The sequence below is a fragment of the Anabrus simplex genome, chromosome 4, assembly GCF_040414725.1.
Source record: "Anabrus simplex isolate iqAnaSimp1 chromosome 4, ASM4041472v1, whole genome shotgun sequence".
Classification (NCBI taxonomy): Eukaryota; Metazoa; Arthropoda; class Insecta; order Orthoptera; family Tettigoniidae; genus Anabrus; species Anabrus simplex.
This window is the reverse complement of record NC_090268.1, coordinates 249,420,408-249,441,366: the sequence shown is the minus strand read 5'-3', so window position 1 is coordinate 249,441,366 and position 20,959 is coordinate 249,420,408. Positions and strand designations below refer to the sequence as shown.

The 20,959-nt window shown below is 36.6% G+C and overlaps 1 protein-coding gene across 2 annotated transcripts in view; it reads left to right on the top strand.

The window, feature by feature from the left end:
• JMJD6 (Bifunctional arginine demethylase and lysyl-hydroxylase PSR) overlaps window positions 1-20,959 on the top strand; it is a 193,076-nt gene that overhangs the window by 64,711 nt on the left and 107,406 nt on the right. For both annotated transcript variants that reach the window (XM_067146429.2, XM_068227229.1), the window contains exons 4-6: window positions 2,213-2,409; window positions 2,484-2,631; window positions 15,475-15,663. In XM_067146429.2, coding sequence (XP_067002530.2) covers window positions 2,213-2,409; window positions 2,484-2,631; window positions 15,475-15,663 — 534 coding nt within the window. The remainder of the gene's footprint in view (window positions 1-2,212; window positions 2,410-2,483; window positions 2,632-15,474; window positions 15,664-20,959) is intronic.

Genomic DNA, 20,959 nt, shown 5'->3' with positions numbered 1-20,959 from the left:
AAATAGTTGCTCTCTGTATTCCTTCTCAAGCTTTAAAATGTCCGTTTTAGATAAAATATTAGGATGATGTAGGCTTTCGTTATGTAATTCCACAATATTATCTCGGTAATATATAACTTCTCTCTTCTTGGATCTTTTAATCGTGCAGGCGTTTTAAGGACGATATGATGATAGAATATCGCCCAGATTTTATTTTATATGAAAGTATTGTGTTCGGTTGACGTTTCTAGATTTGCTTATTGAAGATTCAGTATAATCCTCTTGCTGATATCTTATTCTTATATATTTATCTTCTTTTCTTGAAATTTTTCTTTATTGCAACTCTTGCTAGCGATACGTATATCTGTTCAAGATGTCGGTCATTTTGTCAGTGATAGCTCTCTTTTAACAACCCAACTCTCATGTCTTTGCTTTTTTTAACACTGCCATTGTGATGATACTTTTTCCAATACTGTGTCAGTCTGCACCTCTGTGGCAAACTATGAAGTTGTTTATTCTATTTAACTCTGCTCTGAGTAATTGCGTTTGCTCTGATCTGATCGGAATCTCACTTTTGAAATAGTGCAATGGTACTGTATGTATGTATGCGCATCACAAGAAAATGGCTGAAGAGAATTTAATGAATATCGGTATGTAAAATCGGGGGAATGAGCCACTATAATTTAAAATCATTTTGTTCACATTGAGTGAAATGATAGTTTAGGGGAAGGCCTAAAATTTAATTCTCAAATATTTGTTATTAGTGGTCCTATCAATAAAAACTATATAACTAAAGTGATATAGAATTACATTTTTCATCATTTATGTCTTATACATTTTTACCATATCAGCTATGATATCAGAAATAATGAATTTGTATTTTTGTTGCTAAGTCCATATCAACGTCGAGCCATAAGAAAATGTGTAAACAGAATTTAATAAAAATCGATGTGTAGAATCTGGGAATAAGAAACTACAGTCTAGGCTACAAATAATTTTATTCACCGTGGATGAAATGGTAGTTTAGTGAAAGGCACCTAAAATTTAATTTTAAAATACCTATATTATTGGTCCAGTTGAAAAGTACTATATAACAAAAGTTATAGAGAATACAATTTCCGATCATTTATGTTTTATTCAGTTTAATCGTACCGACTATGATAAGAGTGGTATTTCAGAGTCGGAATGGTAAAACTAAATGTGAAGGCCTACAGTATCTAAAGCTCATAAAATTGATCAACAATAACGTTACATTGACCATCGTTTGTTGCGATGTTCTTTGTTTCTTCCGCTGCCACTGATCTCCGATAGATGGGATTGCTGCGTATTGAGTATAACAGCCTCCCTGAATATTGGTGGGAAATAGCTGGGGAGTTGAAAAACTTTCTTTAACATGCCATTCCTCTGGTTCATACATTTTCTGATACTGCTGGTACGTAACACACTGGTCCATCATAGTATTCCAGCTATTCAATCCCTACTCTGAGGCACTGATTGGAAAGAACAGTGTGCACACTTAACGGCTGTCATTCCAGCTCTGGAACTTTGAACTGTTAGATCGGCAGCATCGTACTGTTCATTAAAAGTGAGAGAATGTGTGGTTTTTCATTTGATTATTTCATATGATAGCATTGCTTTTAATTGAAACATTCTTACGGACATAATTGTAATGACCTATGTTGATTTCAGTGTGGAAAACCACTAAAGATATAAAAAGGTAGGTGGAGAGTGAGTATCTGCCATTATAATGAAAACTTCCCAACTTGATTTTGACTGATAGTAGGCATTACAGTGAAAATTCTCTAACCCAGTCTTCACATGAGAAGAAACGTATGGTGACTTCCCTATCGTGTTTCTTGGGATAACGTTAAGAGCTATGCAATTTAATACAATTTTACAACAGTTACACTACCTAACCTAGAATTCTGTGTACAGTGTAGAATTCAATAGCGAAGCACGGGTACATCAGCTACTGAGATACAAATTGATTGCATATGCTGAAGGCTCTGTTGTTTACGTTTTGTATCACAGCAAACAAATTGACTTCATATGCTGGTGACTTTTTGGGAAATTGTATATAAGAGGTATTATATTGATTCCTGTTTTTGACATCAGTCTGAGTATTCTTAATGGTTGTTTTATTTTCAAAAGAAGTAAATTCATTCTTAATGTAGTCTTAAATTGATGTGTGTATGTATAAGCCATTACTATTAATGTAATAAAATGGTTCTAGCACCCACGTCGCAAGAAGTTGCTGGACGATTATGAAATTCCAGTTTACTTCCGCGATGACCTGTTCAAACATGCTGGTGAGGAACGACGTCCTCCTTACCGATGGTTTGTTATGGGCCCTGCACGGTCAGGAACTGGCATTCACATTGACCCTCTGGGTACTAGTGCCTGGAATGCTCTGGTTTCTGGACACAAAAGGTAACTCAATGAAATTTTTGCTAGATGCATCAAATGAAAGTATTTCTTTGGCTTATTTGTGTTAATGATTGCAGGTGGTGTCTCTTCCCAACTCACACACCAAAGGAAATATTAAAAGTTACATCAGTGGATGGAGGTAAACAAAGAGATGAAGCCATAACTTGGTTCAAAGTGATTTACCCTCGGACTAAATTGCCAACTTGGCCAGAAAATTGTAAACCTGTGAGTAATATGATTTAGTTTATACATTACTAGAAAAAACTGCCTTAAGTTTTGATGTTGAGTTGTGTGAACGAAGTTGGCATAGTTACAATTATGGTGTGGTTGAATATTAGAGTCGCAGTTTTTCACATTTATATTATTGGATTAATTTTGCTGCACCAAAAGTACATTGGTGAATTCTTTTCCTCTTCATGTTGGCCTCAGTTAGGAAATAAAAAATAAACACCTGCCAAAAAAATGCTAATTTTGCTACTCTCAAACTATTGCTCCAGAAATTACTAGCACTTGCTTAGCCTATGCTAGCTCATTAAAATATAACCGGGGAGGGGGTGTTCTGAGTATAACTGAGGCGGTTAGAAGCAAAGCAGTGTAAGGGACAAAGTTATACTTATATCAAACCCCTTGACCCACCCCACGTTACAACAGTCCCGAAATTTCTTGGTCTGCCAAGCGACTGCTGCTCAGACCAAAGGCCTGCAGATTATGAGGTATTGTGTGGTCAACACAACTATTCCTCTTGGCCATTATTCTTGGCTTTCTAGACTGGGATCACTATCTCACAGTCAGATAGCTTCTCATTTGTAATGACATAGGCTGAGTGGACCTCGAACCAGCTCTCAGGTCCATGTAAAAATCCCTGACCTGGTCAGGAATTGAACCCGAGGCCTCTGGGTAAGAGGAGGCACACTACCTCTACACTACGGCACTGGCATATTTATGTAAGAATGAGTTTCAAAGTTAGGATAAATTTTAAATTCTATTAGTATTTGCTACATTTTGAACGAGGAAAGTAACGGGAAACTACCTCACTCCTCGCTTCCCTAGTACGTCTCTTCAGTGACACCTGGGCAACCTATGATGGTTGTTGGTGGAACTGTTGAGGTCCAAACCAGCCTCTGGGCTGAGAATTCAACATACACATACATTTCGTACAGTAGCCATTATATCTAGCTGTTATTAATGCAGCTGTACATACAATATCAATATATTAATAGCTATTAATAGCAATAGGAATGTTTTTACCAATAATCTTGCTAGCACTTACTCTCCTCTGGCTCCACAGTTCACATCCTTTGATTTTTAGTAATGTCAGGTTTGGAATGAAGTACGACAATATAATAAATTTTGTCCTATGTTCGAGTATTACATTAATCAGAGTAACATCAAACAAGTTTTGCTTTTCATCTGACAGTTAGGACAAGGCAAAACAAAATAACATTGTTATGTACAGTAAATATTTTATTTCCATCAGACACACTGCATATACAGTAGACAAGGCAAATTGATTATATACAATGTTATATACATGTCTTTCCAAGCAAACTCTTAGCACATACACAAATAATCTCATTTGGTTTTATTTCGGAAAGTGTGTACAGTCCCTGGTCATATTATTAGATGCACAATTTTTAACATAATACAAGTTTAGGAGGTATAGAAAGCTGTTAAGATTATTTTAATCTGACTAAATGAAGGGATTTAAATTTTTCGAATTTTACAAATTATTAATACTTAATAAACCACACAGTTTTAATATTAATTATTACATATATACATCTTGCATGCATACATCATCATTATAGTTACATGTAATTAGTCTCATAATAGAACCGTATTGAGGACATTATATTAAAATTATAAAATCCTTTTATTAACAACCACCTACTCAATACAATACATTACTCATTGAATTATAAAATAATCATGAGGTGTCTTAAATAATGGAACATGTTTCGTTTGACATAGCGAACATCATCAGCCGTTAATTTACAAAGATTAGGTCAGGGCCCTGAACTGAAATTATAAAAAATGTTAGAAGAGTGACATTGCCGTAATAAAAAGTAAAATGATAACATTAGACTTGAAATTGTAACAATATGTACAGATTAACAGCAAGTATTTGTAGTGGAATACATTGAACGATGGTAGTCTGTAAAGTTAAAACAATCATGAGGTTGTTAAAGTAAAAAAATAGGTATAGTGGACCTTAAAATATATGTCAATGCGTGAAGCGTGGATTAATTATTGGCGATGGAGTTCTTTAAATTGAGCAAAAACAAAAGTTGAAATAGAGTTTATTGAATAGTACGAGTCAAACTGAACCAGTTAAAAGGTGCATGGCGACGAAACTAAGGTTGATATGACGTGAACTCCAGTAGTTAGGAATTCTGTAGGAGAGCCAAACACAATGCCAGAAGGAAACACAAGTTGAACTAGTCCGTATTTACACACAGCAGTAAAATTAATCGTATACAACGTAGGACACCAGTGGTGGACTCGTTAAAGAGTAACTATGATCTTGAAAGTAGGGAGAGTTCCAGCAAACCAGAGATGGATGGAGCAGATTATGGCACAATTGGAGTTAGAAATCCTTGGGACTAGTGTGAGGTGTTCGCTAGCGTTGGCTGCGTGAAGCAAACTGGCGAGTAACCTTATTGCTGCTTCTAGTGTTGTATGTATGTATACGTAGAGGCGGGGAGTGAGTCATGTGAGGAGGAGGGGTGACCGATTCCTTGGGCAAGTCGGGTATTCGTGGAGGGGGTGTCGCATGAGAGGGCAGTAGAGTAGTAGTTGTTGTATTATTAACAGTTGTATAATTAAAGATTCTCGTAAAGTTATTATTATTTATATTGAAAAGAGAGAGTAGTTCTGGAATTTTCTCGATTATTGGACTTTTAATTTCTGAGGTATCATTTAAATTTTGATTTCCGTTAAAATGCTGGTCTAGGAATATGTAAATGTTCTCAAACTCTGTCATAAGTTTACTTTTATTGACGTATTTCAAGATTTGAAGGTCTTTTTCAATTGTAGTAAAACTGTGCCCAGTCTCTTCCATATGGGTGCTCATGGCGGAATACCTTTTATGTTTCAAAGCGTTGTAGTGTTCGAGGTATCTGGTCAAAAAGCTACGTCCAGTCTCTCCGATATAGGAGAATTCACAATGGGTGCATTTAAGCCTATAGATACCAGAGTTCGAGAATTTATTGTGATTAATGTTAACTATATTTGAATTGAAGAATATGTTACGGTTCGTATATCGGGTTCTATAAGCGATATTAATAGCGTATTTCTTTAGAGGGTTAGTAACTTGAAATAGGCCTGGATTCGTGTAAGTGAAGGAAGCATATTTCGTTTCTTTAGGCTTGTCCGGAATCAATTTCGTTGCAGTTTTTAATTTTATCTTGTTAATGATTTTATTAATCATTAAGGGATTATAGCCATTAATTCTGGCCAAATCCTTAATATAGTTTAGTTCTTTTTTGCGATTTTCAGTTGTCAACGGGATTTTTAATGCTCTATAGACAAGACTAAAAAAAGCAGCCTTTTTATGAGATTGCGGATGTAAGGAGTGATGGGGGCACAAGAAGGCTTTCTAAATATTTGAAAAATGAACTTATTATTCTCTCTTGAGACGTTTAAATCCAAAAAGTTTAGAGAACCATTGATCTCATCTTCCTTGGTGAATTTGACATCATTGTCAAGCTCATTAAGGGATGTTAGCACACTGTGACTATCATTTTTCTGTGTATCTATAATGGCAAAAGTGTCATCAACATACCTTAACCATAATTGAAGACCATTAATATTATTGATTATTTTGTTATTTTCCAAATCATCCATAAAGATATTAGCTAGAATGCCCGAGATCGGGTCACCCATTGCTAGGCCCTTTTGATGATATATTCTATTATTGAAGGTGAAATAGTTATTATTAAGTACAAATTCTAACAGACTGATGAGATTATCTATTTCGCATTTGCTAAGGTTACTGTGTTTTAAAAGGTTTGATTTAATAATCTTGACAGTTTTGCTTTCCGGAATATTGGAATACATATTGGTAATATCATAGGATACCATTATATGATTATGCTCAAGATTGAATTTCGATAATTTTTCACAAAATTCAACGGAATTTCTTATATAGGCTGTATTATTGAATTTAAAGTGTTTACTGAGAAAATTATGCAAAAATTTTGAAACTTTGTAAGAAGGGCTGTTCATGCAGTTGATAATAGGGCGTATAGGTACGTCTTTTTTATGGATTTTTGGCAAAGCTTTTGCAGTTGGAAGTTTCGGGTTCATTATTATAAGTTTCTGATATTCGTATTCTTGTAATAAGAATGGTAGATTCTTCAATAGGTTCTTCAAACTTCGTTGGATTTTGGGGGTGGGATCTTTATTAATAATAGTAAAACTGCTATTAGCAAAGAAATCTTCGTTTTTTTAAATGTAATCATCTTTGTGTAGTAATACTATGGTGGGACCTTTATCAGCTTTAGTGACGATGATATTATTATTATTAATTTTATTTCTTACATCATGTATTTGTTTGCTACGGGTCAGATTCGAGGTAGTTTTCAGTTCCTTCACCAGAAAAGGGAGCTTTTTCTTTATTTCATATTTAATGTCTTTATGCACTTCTACGGCGAGTTTTTGAATGTTAGATTCAATTTCCGCGACTGTAGTAATCAGATCGTCGGTTTTTTTCAGGTTAGGCCAATTAAATTTCAGGCCTTTATCAAGGAGGGATAGTTCATTATCTGAAAAGTCGGTATTAGATAAGTTCACCGTTGTAGGAAAATGATTTAAGTCGGTGGAAGGGAGGTTAGTTTTACTGTTGACACTACTCAGTTGATTCTTAGTGTTTTGCAATTGTATCAGTTTATTGTCTAATGTTGTCTGTTTCTTCTTCACTATGTCATGTACCTTATCATTGACAAACCTGGAGTATGAACTCCATTCTAATGGGGACATACTGTAGGATATTTCAAGATGCGTCTTATAAAGCTGTAGGTTTAGGAACGATTTCTTTTTGTAATGCGCCTTGATTTCGTTTTTTAACCAAAATTCATTAACTTTCTTTTCAGTTTTACGTGAATCAGAAGTCGAAAAGTTTTTTCTTTGAAGGTGTTTTTAGAAGTTTGGGAATTAGTCCATGCTTCATACATTCTTTTAAAAACTGAATATCTCTAGATATTTTGCTGACCTTGACTTTGAGATTAAGATGTCTATTCCTTTTTGTAGCCTGGTAGGCAGCTAAGTTACATGTAATTAATCTCATAATAGAACCGTATTAAGGACAATATATTAAAATTATAAAATCCTTTTATTAACAACCACCTACTCAAAACAATGCATTACTCATTGAATGTCGAACGAAACATGTTCCATTATTTAAGACACCTCATGATTATTTTATAATTCAATGAGTAATGTATTGTATTGAGTAGGTGGTTGTTAATAAAAGGATTTTATAATTTTAATCATCATTATAGACCGTTATGCCTTTCAGCATTCAGTCTGCAAGCCTCTGTGAATTTACTGAACGTGCCACAATCCTCTATTTGCAACTAGTGCTGTGGCGTCGTTTAGTTCTATACCTCTTATCTTTAAATTGTTAGAAACTGAGTCTAACCATCATCATCTTGGTCTCCCTCCACTTCTCTTACCCTCCATAACAGTCCATTATTCTCCTAGGTAACCTATCCTCCTTCATTCGCCTCACATGACCCCACCACCAAAGCTGGTTTATGTGCACAGCTTCATCCATCGAGTTCATTCCCATCTCAGCCCTTATCTCCTCATTCCAAGTACCCTCCTCTCATTATTCCCACCTGTTTGTACCAGCAGTCATCCTCGCTACTTTCATTGCCTGTTACTTCTAATTTATGAATAAGATATCCTGAGTCGACCCAGCTTTCACTCCCGTAAAGCAAAGTTAGTCTAAAAATGGACCACTGTAAAGATAGTTTCAACCGGGGGGTGACATCATCCTTATAGAATACCATTGACAGCAACTGCGAGCCTACTGCATTAGCTTTACTGCACCTTGATTCAATCTCACTATATTACCATCCTGTGTGAGAACACACATCCTAAATACTTGAAATTATCTACCTGTTCCAGCTTTGTATCACCAATCTGACATTCAGTTCTCTTGGATTTCTTACATGCTGACATCAATTTAGTCTTTGAAAGGCTAATTTTCGTAGTTTACATTATCTGCTGAAATACCGTACTCATTGCACCTATTTTCAAGTTGTGCAGGCTTTCGGCACAATCTGCCATTAAGACCAAGTCGTCAGCATAGGCCAGACTGCTTACTACATTTGCACCTGCCTGAATCCCTCCCTGCCACTTTATATCTTTCAGCAGATGATCCATGTAAACTACAAACAACAAGGGTGAAAGATTACAGCCTTGTCTAACCCCTGTAAGTACCCTGAACCAAGAATTCATTTTACCATCAATTCTCACTGCAGCCCAATTGTTAACATAAAAATCCATAAAGTAGGAGTACCTGTTAGACCTATTATTGACTGTAAGAACAGTCCTACGTATAAAATCTCCAAATTATAGTATATGCAGGCTGGCTCACTTAACTGTTCTCCGCTTCTCGTAAACATTTTGAGACAATGCCGAACTTTGTGTGTGTTGTGCTGCTATTCAGAAGATTGCGCCTTGAGTGACTGACCTTCTACTTCTTCTAGATTTTACGATTTAAAATTGCACAGTGCCTATCCCCATTATCTTATATTGCTTCTTCAACTGTTTTTGTTAAAGACTCATTCTTTAATTTACATATTTACCTATGCATTGTTTTTACATTTTATTCAGCTGATGATGACCCAGATTAGGGTCGAAACCGGTACCCCTCCTGCTTATAATTAAATAGGAATGTAACACCACATTTCTTATTTACTTGTATTGAATAGGTTGAACTACATTATTTGTTATTTCTATTTAACTGTAGATTTCACAATAAATCAATAATAAGAAATTCAGTAGATTTTTGTGAAAGTTTGGAAAGTTTCAATCTTCTGCCACATCATGACTTATATTCATATGACATAACTAATATGTATGCAAATATCCCAGTCAGTAAAACAATAGATATTATTGGAACAAATTTAACTAGTCAAGGTTGTCTAGGGAAGTTAGAGATTGAACAGTTCATGAAAATTCTAGAGTTTGTCACAAAAAACAACTATTTTACATTCAACAACACTATTTATAGTCAAGAGGGATTACAAATGGGAGCTCCAGCCTCGGGTATCCTAGCCAACATTTATTTAGACCATCTAGAACACTGCAAAATAATTTGCCATATTCAAGGTTTGGATTTTTGGACACGATTCATGGGTGATACCTTTGTAATAATAGAGAAACATTATAACAATAGTAACAATATCTTACCATTTTTAAATTCATTAGTTGAAAGAATAATATTTACGCTTGAAAATCAGAACGACAATGCTTTAAATTTCTTGGATGTGACCGTTAAGAGGGAACCCGGTAAGTTCTCTTATAAAGTGTATAGAAAGGATACGTTTACTCCGGTGACCATTAGGAATGTTTCTTTACATCCTGGGAGTCATAAGAGGGCTGTGTATTTCAGTATGGTTTATCGAGCCTTCAGTTTACCTTCATAACATACGGAAAGAGAGAGAGAATTACGGTACATACAGAAGGTAGCCATTAAAAATGGGTTCAGTGTTAATACCATTAACCCTTTCCCGCCCACATTTTCAGTCCGCTTATCGCCAGATTTCAACCTATTATTTAGGAAAAATTGCAGCAGAGCACACTGTTTCAGAAAAAGTTAAATATAATAAAAACTGTTGATCACAATGTATTCAAATTTTCAATAATATTAGAAAACATACCATCACATCCATTTCCCTATTCATTGAGTCATAAGGTTGTTGGTTCTGTAACCACTACTACAGTGGTTACACAAAACAAAGCACTAAACACAATAAAGGGGGGAAGTAAGAGCAACTACACAATATCAGAAAACACTACACACTCAGCGAAACATCAGCTGGACTACGCGAATCTCCGCCAACAACAACATAATACGTAAATATCAGTAGGGCCAACTAGTGGACAATAAACCAGGAAGGTGGAAGGAACTACGACCTACCGAGGGCATGGACATGGCTTAGGTTGTGGTTTCCGAAATAATTCGCCGTGATCCTTAAATTTGAAAAATATTATTTACAAGTGAAATTTTACAAATACATTCCGAACAAAATCCACCAACTTGCAAGTTACGAACTATATTCTCTGTGATACCATAACTTAGAGGATCTTTGATAATACCTTGGTACAAGTTCAATATTTCAAACCAACTATACATCTAGTTACAAATCCAGTTGTACAATGCATTTTACAGTGAAGTAAACGTACTCTCCAAAATTCTAGCCTACATCAAGTGACACAGAACTACCAGAGGCAAACCGCAAGGTAAATATATTAAACTACAATCTCATATTTAGTGAAACAAGAAATGGGAATGCCTCGAAAACAAACAGGCAAGCCCAGTTGAAAAGCTAAGGCGTCATAAATAATTAATTTGGCGAATCTAGGTTAGGCTAGGGCAGACACCTATACGAAATAGCAACCGAGCATTACGGAAATTTTAGCCAGAACGGAATTCAAGAGTGCTTACCCGAAGGTGGCCCATCCCGGAAGTGAGGCGTCGCACACGACGTAAAACTTCAGACAGGCTAAGGCAGACCAGGCCAAGACAAGACAAGACAGACCAAATTATCATGAACGCTGCCTCGCTCTCTATATATAGGTAAACCCTGGCCTTGAAGTAGCCAATCAGAATGCATGAGTCCACCTATCCTCTCCTATGTTCACCAGTCACAATTCCTACTCCCGTCGCGAACTTTAGATAACATTCTCGAATACACACGGTCGCGAACCTTCCATTTCCAGAACAGTCAGAAAATATATTCTAGAAGACATAACCAACAAAATACTACAACACACCCTGCTCAAACATTCATGTAACATTTCTGGATACTTCCAGTAAGTACAGAACTGAAATCTACTATTTACAAATACCATATGTTACAAATATTACACAGTACAGGTTAGGTCATTACAAATAAAACATACTACCACTCCACGCCCCCTAACTGTGGTACTCGACACAAAGGTAGGCTCTATTTGTCACATTCACATGTTGTATGAATCCCTCTAAACCAATAACCGCGTGATTCAGGAAGTGGAATGTATACTGTATATCAGCTTCTATTTCCCCTGAGCAAGTGACTTCACATTATGTATCTATGTTTCTGGAATGTGCCTGTTTGAATTCTGCATTGATATATATACAGGGTGAAGCGTAATTCGCGCACTCGGGCGTCGCAGCGCGACTCCTCACATGCCAGCAATAAAAAAATGTCTCTTACAAAATTTCGTCTTGCGAGTATATCCGGCAGAAAAACGACGTTGAAGATTAGCAATCTGGCAACACTGTAACCACATGTAGGGTAACTACCTCTGTCAGCATAACTTAGTCGTACCGTACAGTTGGTGCAGTGGATAGAGTTTTGGGTTAGCATGCAGGAGGTCGAGTGGTCGATCCTGGGTTGAGGCGTATGTTTTTTATTTCGTAAATGTAGTCCAGGTGGTATGGTATCTGGTATCTTAATCGTCAACAGCGATTGCAGTGGGTCCTCTAGAAACCATTTGCACTTACATACTACGATCCTAGAAATGGACGAACAATCGTTTTCATTGGTCAGCTTTGAAAGGCGCCCTTTCCACGTCGTGGGCGTGAATTTATTCGCACCACTTCATCTACTAGATGTGAAACCTGTTTGTTTCAGCTGTCTATTTCTTATTAGTCCAACCAGGTATTTGTTGTTTCAGCGTTACAAAATGTTGTAAATGTAGGATACATGTGACCTCAGAAACGGTGTCTTACTGTATTACAGTAGGTAATGTCAGATGGAAATTAGCAAATAAAAAATGCACCTCAACCCAGCATCGAACCATCGATCTCCTGCATGCCAACCAAAAACTCTACCCACTGCACCAACTGTACAGCACGACGTGATCATGCTGACAGCGGTAGTTACCCTACATATGGTTACAGTGTTGCCAGATTGCTACTCTTCAACGTCCGTTTTCTACCGGATATACTCGCAAGACGAAATTTTGTAAGAGAAATTTTTTTTATTGCTGCCATGTGAGGAGTCGCGCTGCGATGCCCGAGTGCGCGAATTACGCTTCACTCTGTATATGCAAGTGGCTATCTCACTGAATAGTTTGTCTCCTCCTAACACATGTCAAAAATAATATATTTCTCGTAATACTCTTTCGAAATTATGGACAGGTTCAACATCAATCATTTAATCATTCAGAGTAACGAAACGAAATATTTTTGTTAACTGAAATGCCGCGGCATCGCAATCGGGTCCGAATTCTCGATATCCGTTTTCACTTACATCACTGTTATCACTAAAATTATCTTCGTTGATACGTTATTCCCTCACTAAAAATTCACCTCCACCCTTACTCAACGATTCTGTGTCACTTTCGTCGCCTATATTCAGCTCAGTTTCAATATCTGCAGTATTCAATCTCGCCATGTTTACGAGCGAAACAGCTGTCCTGCGCTCGCGGAAGTTCAAGACCGTTTCCTAGGCGATGTCAAGACAGATTATCGCTCTTCTTTCATTTCCTAAGCCTTGTAGATCATACTGCATGTTCATAAATGCTCTTCAACACTTCAAAGCCGAAGAAAACGAAAAACTATTACATAGTTCGCGTAAGTGTGCAGATAATGCAGCCGGGCGCTTTCGGGTGCTAAGGACCGGAAGGCAAAGTGAAGAGTCAGGCGCTTTCGGGCGCTAAGGGTGGGAAAGGGTTAATAAAATTATAAGTAATGTAAAAAAAAAAGAACAACATAAGACTAACACCGGAGAATTGCAAGAGTTCAAAGTATGCGACTTTTACATTTAAAAAACCAGGGATTTTAAAATCACAAAATTATTTAAGAAACATGACTATCAAGTCTAACTTTCAACAAAGAACAATAATGGTCATATATTTTATAACCATAATAGTGTAAATTACAATAAAGAGAATTACTTAGATTCTTCAGGTGTCTATAAACTTAAGTGTGATCAATGTTTTGTCACGTACGTGGGACAAACAGGTAGGAGTTCTCAAACTAGAAAACAAGAAGTATTCTGCTATGAGTGTCCATATGGGCGATACTGGTCACCATTATACTGACATAAATAGAGAGTTGACCATTTTAAAAATAGTGAGCAAAGGGGACCTGATGAGCAGTTACAAAAATAGTTATATAGGTTTGGACCAGAATATTAATGCAAACAAAATTTGAATGACATACAAGAGAACAAAAATCCGTTATATGAACAGATTCGCCGCTTTTATCACCACGAAAAATTAATAATTTGAAGTTACCTCCTCTAAAATAAACATCCCACCCTCCCATTCTATATATTTCCCCTTCCCCTACTAAGAGCACGGCTCTCCCCCTACTGTCCCTAACCAAGTTCCGCCGGGTGAGAGGAAACATAATTATAACACGTGCAGTAGTGTGGCGAGAAGCAAGTCTGAGCGAGGCTGAGATGTGAACCTGCTATAGGGAGTTTCATCAACTTTGATGGTAAACTTTTACGTCACGCATTCGTGACAGAAACTCATTTCTAAAATTTCCGAGGGTTTTAAACCCATTAATTTTATATATCTCGGTCTTTCCTGACTTTGTCTTTTTTTTAAAGGAATATTCATAAGAATTAAGCTACCAATTTGGTGGTCATGCAGTGCAGATCTTTGCCATATGACAGGCTATCTCAGAAGCATTAAATTCCTTCTACCAGAAATAATTGGTTGGTTGTTTTTTTGTGTTTTTGACAAGAATTCCTGTATGAATTAAAGCTTTCAAATATTCTGATGTGGATTTGGTCCCATTTTCCTATTCCGAGGCCAGGATTCAAATCTCCCTCTGTCAGTACACTGAAGTTACCTGCTTCTAGCACTGAATGTCACATTTTCAAGAAATGTCATTCAAATTTTAACATTGAAGAAAAAATTTGTTTGCAAGAAGTGATGAGTAATTTTATGTAAATAGTGTGTATGTTTTGTCTTTAGTGTATTCTCAAACAGTTCATAAAGGACATGGGTACTTCCATTTTTAAATTATTACACAGAAATTTTCGTTAGCCGGTTTGCAGGGATGAGTAGCCGGGTGGAGAATATAACATAAAAGATGAATATGATAAAATTTCAATGTATTCCCATTAGAGCATTAACAGTAATATCAGACAGGTAAATGTTAACAGAAATATTAACTATTTTAGTGTTATTATCACGAACAAGAGTATTTTTAACTTCTAGTGTTCTGCTGCTCGTTCATAATCATGTGACACTGGGATTTACCACTCGGTTGCTGTGGAGTACCCTACAGGTTTGTGACATCATGTGGAATCGAGTGCTCGCTTGAGATTCTATGCCAATCCAGACACTGACAGTAACAAAGATTTATCATGGCAGTTTTACAGTATTTAGGCCTACATTTTAATTCAGAGCACCCACTGACTCAAATATATATTAATATTATGTAATTAGCACATATCTAGCATATATTAGCCAGGCTGTCTCAAAAAATTAAAAATTTCCTAGGGAGAACTCTGCACTTTTATTTAACAACACAATTTTCATCCTTACATTTCTCTCTTGACTTTGGATATTTTACTCAGAAGAAGACAGAAAATGGTTGGAGGTATCCACAGTGAATGGATTAGCATGACTAAGTTAACAACAATTTGTGAATATTTCTACATTAATATTGTCATTTCTTTTGTCATTAGTGTGAAAAACTGCGAACTCCATTAAAGTATATAAAATAATTGTGCTGTTCTATCAAAGCTAGTTATTCCTCATAGACCTAATAATCCAGAAGAATTGAAGTGATCCTGTTTTTCTTTTATTTATTGAGATGATATTTTTGTGATAAAGGAAAATAAAGCCTTTATTATGACACTGAATCTAGGTTTTTGTATTTAGGTTGAAATCCTCCAGAAGCCTGGTGAGACTGTGTTCGTTCCTGGTGGATGGTGGCATGTAGTACTCAATCTTGATACTACCATTGCTGTCACCCAAAACTTCTGTAGTCGCACTAATTTTCCTGTAGTGTGGCACAAGACTGTCCGTGGGCGTCCCAAACTCTCTCGCAAGTTGTACAGAGTACTAAAGGTAATCAAGACAAGCTGTTCCAGAGTTGCAGATATTTTATAGTATCATTGATTATTTACTTCTAAGAGCACGATAACTGAGTGGCATATTCAGGCAACTACAGTTCACATGAAACTAGAGCTACCACGGCTGTGATCACAATGTCAAGAGTTGCATAAAACTACAAGTTTGCTTTTTTTTTAAATGTCTTGGTTGAAAGTAATGGTAAACAAATTGAATTATATGAAGAATAATGGAACATACTAATCCCTAGTCTTGTAAAAATAATCCATTTTTACATTATATCCAATCTTAAAAGTTCTCCCTCAAAAGTTATACAGTAGAAGTCCGCTATAGCGAGTGCAGCATATAGCAAGAACTCCATTATAACAGTTTTCTTTCTCTCTCTTGAAAATTCCTATATTAAACTATGTATTATCCTTCAGTTGCAGCCAGAGCCCCATCACTGATGCGTCCGTTATTACAAGTGATAAGCGTGCATGATTTTTTTGTTTTTCAGTTACCGATATTTGTGCACCCCAGCAATTATATTGCGTACGATCGATCATCCTCAATGTCCGGCTCCATGGCTAAATGGTTAGCGCGCTGGCCTTTAGTCACAGGGGTCTCGGGTTCGATTCCCAGCAGGGTCGGGAATTTTAACCATCAATGGTTAATTTCTCTGGCACGGGGGCTGGGTGTATTTGTCGTCTTTATCATAATTTCATCCTCATCATGACGCGCAGGCCGCCATATGCCATTTCATTTCATCTTCGGTGTCGTTTCCTCACTGTGTCCACTAGTGAGTGGTGATGTCGGAGTTAATTAGTAATACCTGTCTGCTGCTGTTCCGTGAAGAAAATAAGAAATGAAAGAAAACATGTTTTCGTAATAAAGACATAAATAACATGGTTGATAGCAGTTGTTAACTCGTTAGAAATAAAGGCTAAAGTAAACGATCGCTAAATTTTAGTGCTATAAACTGAAATTAAGTAAGAATACTGTACAATACACATCAAGATTTGGCAGGGCACATCACTGATTTCAGAGTTTAGGTTATATTTTCTTGCGTCTGGTTAAATTTCAGAAAGTTATTTCCATTGTAAATTTATAAGCGAGAATCCATTTTTTACATTATATCCAAACTTCAAAGTTCTTCTTCAAAAGTTATACAGTAGAAGTCTGCTATAGCGAGTGCGGGCATATAGTGAGAACCCCATTATAACAGTTTTCTTTCTCTCCCTTGAAAATTCCTATATTAAACTATGTATTATCCTTAGCTTACTGCGAGATCCCCATCACTGAAGCATCACTTGCACTTGAAATATGTTTTCATGATACATATAGTATGGTTAAGTTAATTTATGTGACACTGTTTGAATAAGAAAAATGAAACATTTGCCACAAAACGCGATCAATCTTTGGTATCGTTTTGTCACTATATGCACATGTGAGCTCTCTTGTTAACATTCGAAGGTGATGTCGGAATCGATTGGTAATACCCCTTGACTGCTGTTCTCTAAAGAAAATTCAAAGTGAAAGAGGATAACACATTTTCATAATAAGTGCTTAAATAACTTGGCGATAGGTGTTAACTCAGACATAAAGGCTGCAGTAAACGATCGCCTAGTTATAATGTTATATACTGAAATTAAGTAAGAATGTGGTACACCTCAAGATATGGCAGAGTGCATCACTGATTTCAGAGGATAGTTCTTATTTTCTCATGTCTGGTTATATTTTGGAAAGGGTATTCCCATTTAAATTTACAGCGAGGAGGTTATCATTTCCCTACAGCCGCTTGAAATGTATTTTCATGATACATATACGGTTAGGTTAGGTGTTGCTGTTTGAATAAGATAACTGAAACGTTTGCCACAGAAGCATGTAGAGTGATACTGGTACTATAATTTTTTCAGAATGAAATTAAACATATACTTTCACGTAGTATCACATTTTAAAAAAATTGCGATTGAGTAAGCCGTAGTGTGGATATCGTCCGCGAAAACGCAAGTTTTGACCAAGCTGACTGCCGTTTCATGCTGATTTTAACGTGTATGGGTTTTTCCAGACTTAATACGAAAAATCGGATATAACGACAATCTGCTATAGTGAGTAAATTTTTCCCTGCTATGAATTTTCACTACAGTGGACTTCTACTGTATGCGTAGAATATTAGGCTTGTCCAGTAGTTAGTCGCCATTATTAAAAGTGATGTCAATGCTAGCAAAGTCAAAATGACATAAATTACTGCATTTATGTGTGTACTCCACAATCCTGCATATGCCATCCACTGTGTTTTGGACCTTATGCTGGGAAAAAATATTCAGCGGTAACTATGCCTTACTGACATAGCTGTAAATGCTTTGAGTCTGAGGGGAATGTGCAAAAGGAATAAAAGAGCTGTTGTGAATGGCAGGTGAGCTTACTGTTGTATGATGTCAAGTGAGTTGAATTTTTCAATCAATCACCACTGATCTGCATTTAGGGCTGTTTCCCAGGTCATGATAAGTCTGTGGTACAGGACATAGGATACATAGGCTGCAGCAAGATTCCTAATGAATGTTAGATTGATGTTGGTAAATCCTGGAGTGGTAGTTGTTGACATTGGTTCATTTCTGTTATGCTGCTACTTTCCACTCAGTGTACTGATGGCCACTGCTTTGTACATGGCTGTCAATCCAACAACTAACCACAAACTTGGAAAAAATGACTGTACTAAATCATAAAATCTATAAAGGAACCATAGACACCTCCATATCAACACCAGTCTACCAAATCAGATGTTCCTTCCACTCATGATTCTTCCGTACGTCATTCCCCTAGTATTAACTCAGCATAATGTGGTGTTGGCAATAAATCAAAGGTTAGTGCTGATATTCAGAGGGAATTCATCTAAATAAATTTAAAAAAGAGAGAGAGAATTATGCATATCCGGAGGAGGGCTACTTTTGTTAGCAGTTCATTAAAAGAAGGAAAGAAAGAAATGCTGAACTAGAAAGGGAGCTTCAAGAAATTAAATCGTCTAATAAACAGGTAAGTACTTTTAACAAAAAACAGAAGACAATAATTGATACCATATTGAAGAAGAGCGATAGCTGTAAAAGTTCAGAAGACATGCATTATGATGAGAAACTTCTACTGGAAGCACTCCTATTGAAAATTAATTCCATAAGAGGTTATAGATCGATAGCTGCAGTCGCTTAATTGTGGCCAGTATCCAGTATTCGGGAGATAGTGGGTTCAAACCCCACTGTCGGCAGCCCTGAGGATGGTTTTCCGTGTTTTCCCATTTTTACACCAGGTAAATGCTGGGGCTCTACCTTAATTAAGGCCACGGGCGCTTCCTTCCTACTCCTAGCCCCTTCCTGTCCCATCTTCGCAATAAGACCTGTCTGTGTCAGTGCGACGTAAAGCAACTTGCAAAAAATAGGATATAGACATTGTAGACAGCATGACCTTTTGCCACTCCCATCACCATCAGATCTTTGCAGTCTGTTGAAAGGCTTGATGTGTTCATATGGTTTCAATCATTCTTTCAGTACCATTTCTCAAGCCTTGAACACTTATGACGATGACAGATGGCAACAGTGCAACTAAAAGAAGAAATACAGTTTAATGGCACTTCTTTAAAGATATATAGATATGTAGATTTTGATGATCTCGCACCAGAAGATCAAGAAGCAAATATTGCAAATCATGCCGTAATGTTTGTATCACTCTTAAAGCACTAGGTACAACCTATTGCAATATGTGAAAGTCGTAATTCCACATCTGGTGACATACTGTCGAAAATAATAATCCAAGTAGTTATTCAACTAGTAAATCCTGGGAATCACATTGTTGGATTTGTGCGTGACGGGAGTCAGACAACCAAGACAGCTTAACAAAATCTTGATATCAGGGGTAACTCAGTAACTTCAGTGTTAGCTCTCTGAATCCTATGAGCTCCTCGAGAAAGGTTTGGACATTTTCAGATGCAGTTCATATCCTGAAATGCATTAGAAACTATTTTTTGCCAAAGAAAATTTTACCTATTAAGGCCACAGTATCAGCTTCAACTATTACGGGGTAGTTTATGAAAATGATACGCTCCAGGATTCTCTGCGGGTTTGGGGGTATGTCCAAAAGTAACCTCATCGCACATCATTCCTAACAGTTTTCAGAAAATGAATGCTTGTTTGTGGTGTTCCAATTATTCAGTAGGTCTACAGCAAATGCAATACATTTTTTTAGAGACTGTCGCACCAATAGTTTTGAAGGAAGTGAAGCCACAGAAAGTTTAATGTGGGAGCTGGATGATGTTTTTGATGCACTAAATGCCAAAACTCCTAATGAAGCATTATTTGCTGAATGTCAGAAATGTTATCGTTTGGGTGAAATCAGATTTTAAAAGCACTACACAATACATTTGCCCCCGAGAGAACTTTTAAATCCTTGCATCTGACACTTAAAAGTACAATAGAACTTTCACAGTATTTGTAGAGCCATGTTTTTGTCTTATGTGCTTACAAGCATATTAAACCATGGCCCCTTGGAAAGTCACTTTGATATCCTAGATCCATAAGGTGTGATGATCACTCTTCTACAGTGTACTTTTTTTGCATCTACACATGTTATAATCAGTGTATATCCCACTAAGATATGCCCTACCTAAAGGAGGTAATTGCCAGTCTGCAATTGAAGTACCCTTGACATCATTTTTCAGTCATAAGCTGTTGTCAAAAAGAATGCCAAAATCATAAGTACAGCTCAGGGAGAAATTCACAGCCAGCTTACCTCCAATCAGCCACCATTATCCAGGTGGAAAGCTTCTTTTACCAATTCCAAAATGAATGTAATTCATCACTTCTATGGATGTATTGTTAAACATGCAAGCAAAGTGACAGATTCAATCACAAAAGGAGGCAAAAGGCAGTCCATTTTCAGCCCTAACAAGTCTACAAGGATATACTAACTCATCCAAGTATCTCTTTTACCCATCAAACAAGTTGTTATTGATGTTTTCTTTTGTAGAGGAAGTTGTGAGAAATCTTAGTGTACTAGGAGCGTTGTGGGGAGAAATATTTCAAGAATGCCTGGAAAGTTTACATTTAATTACCATTTCTCATGGACTAGGTTGCTGTAGTGAACATGCTCAGGACTTGGTTCCAAAATTAATTTTCTCCTGCATAAGTTGCCGATTGTATTTCTGAATAAAACAAGTATGGAAATAAATACAGCTTGCATGACCGCAAAACATACCCAGAAAATGTCCAAGATTTCCAGTTAACTGACTGCTGAGGTGAAGTTGTTAGTAAAATTCATGATTACGTTG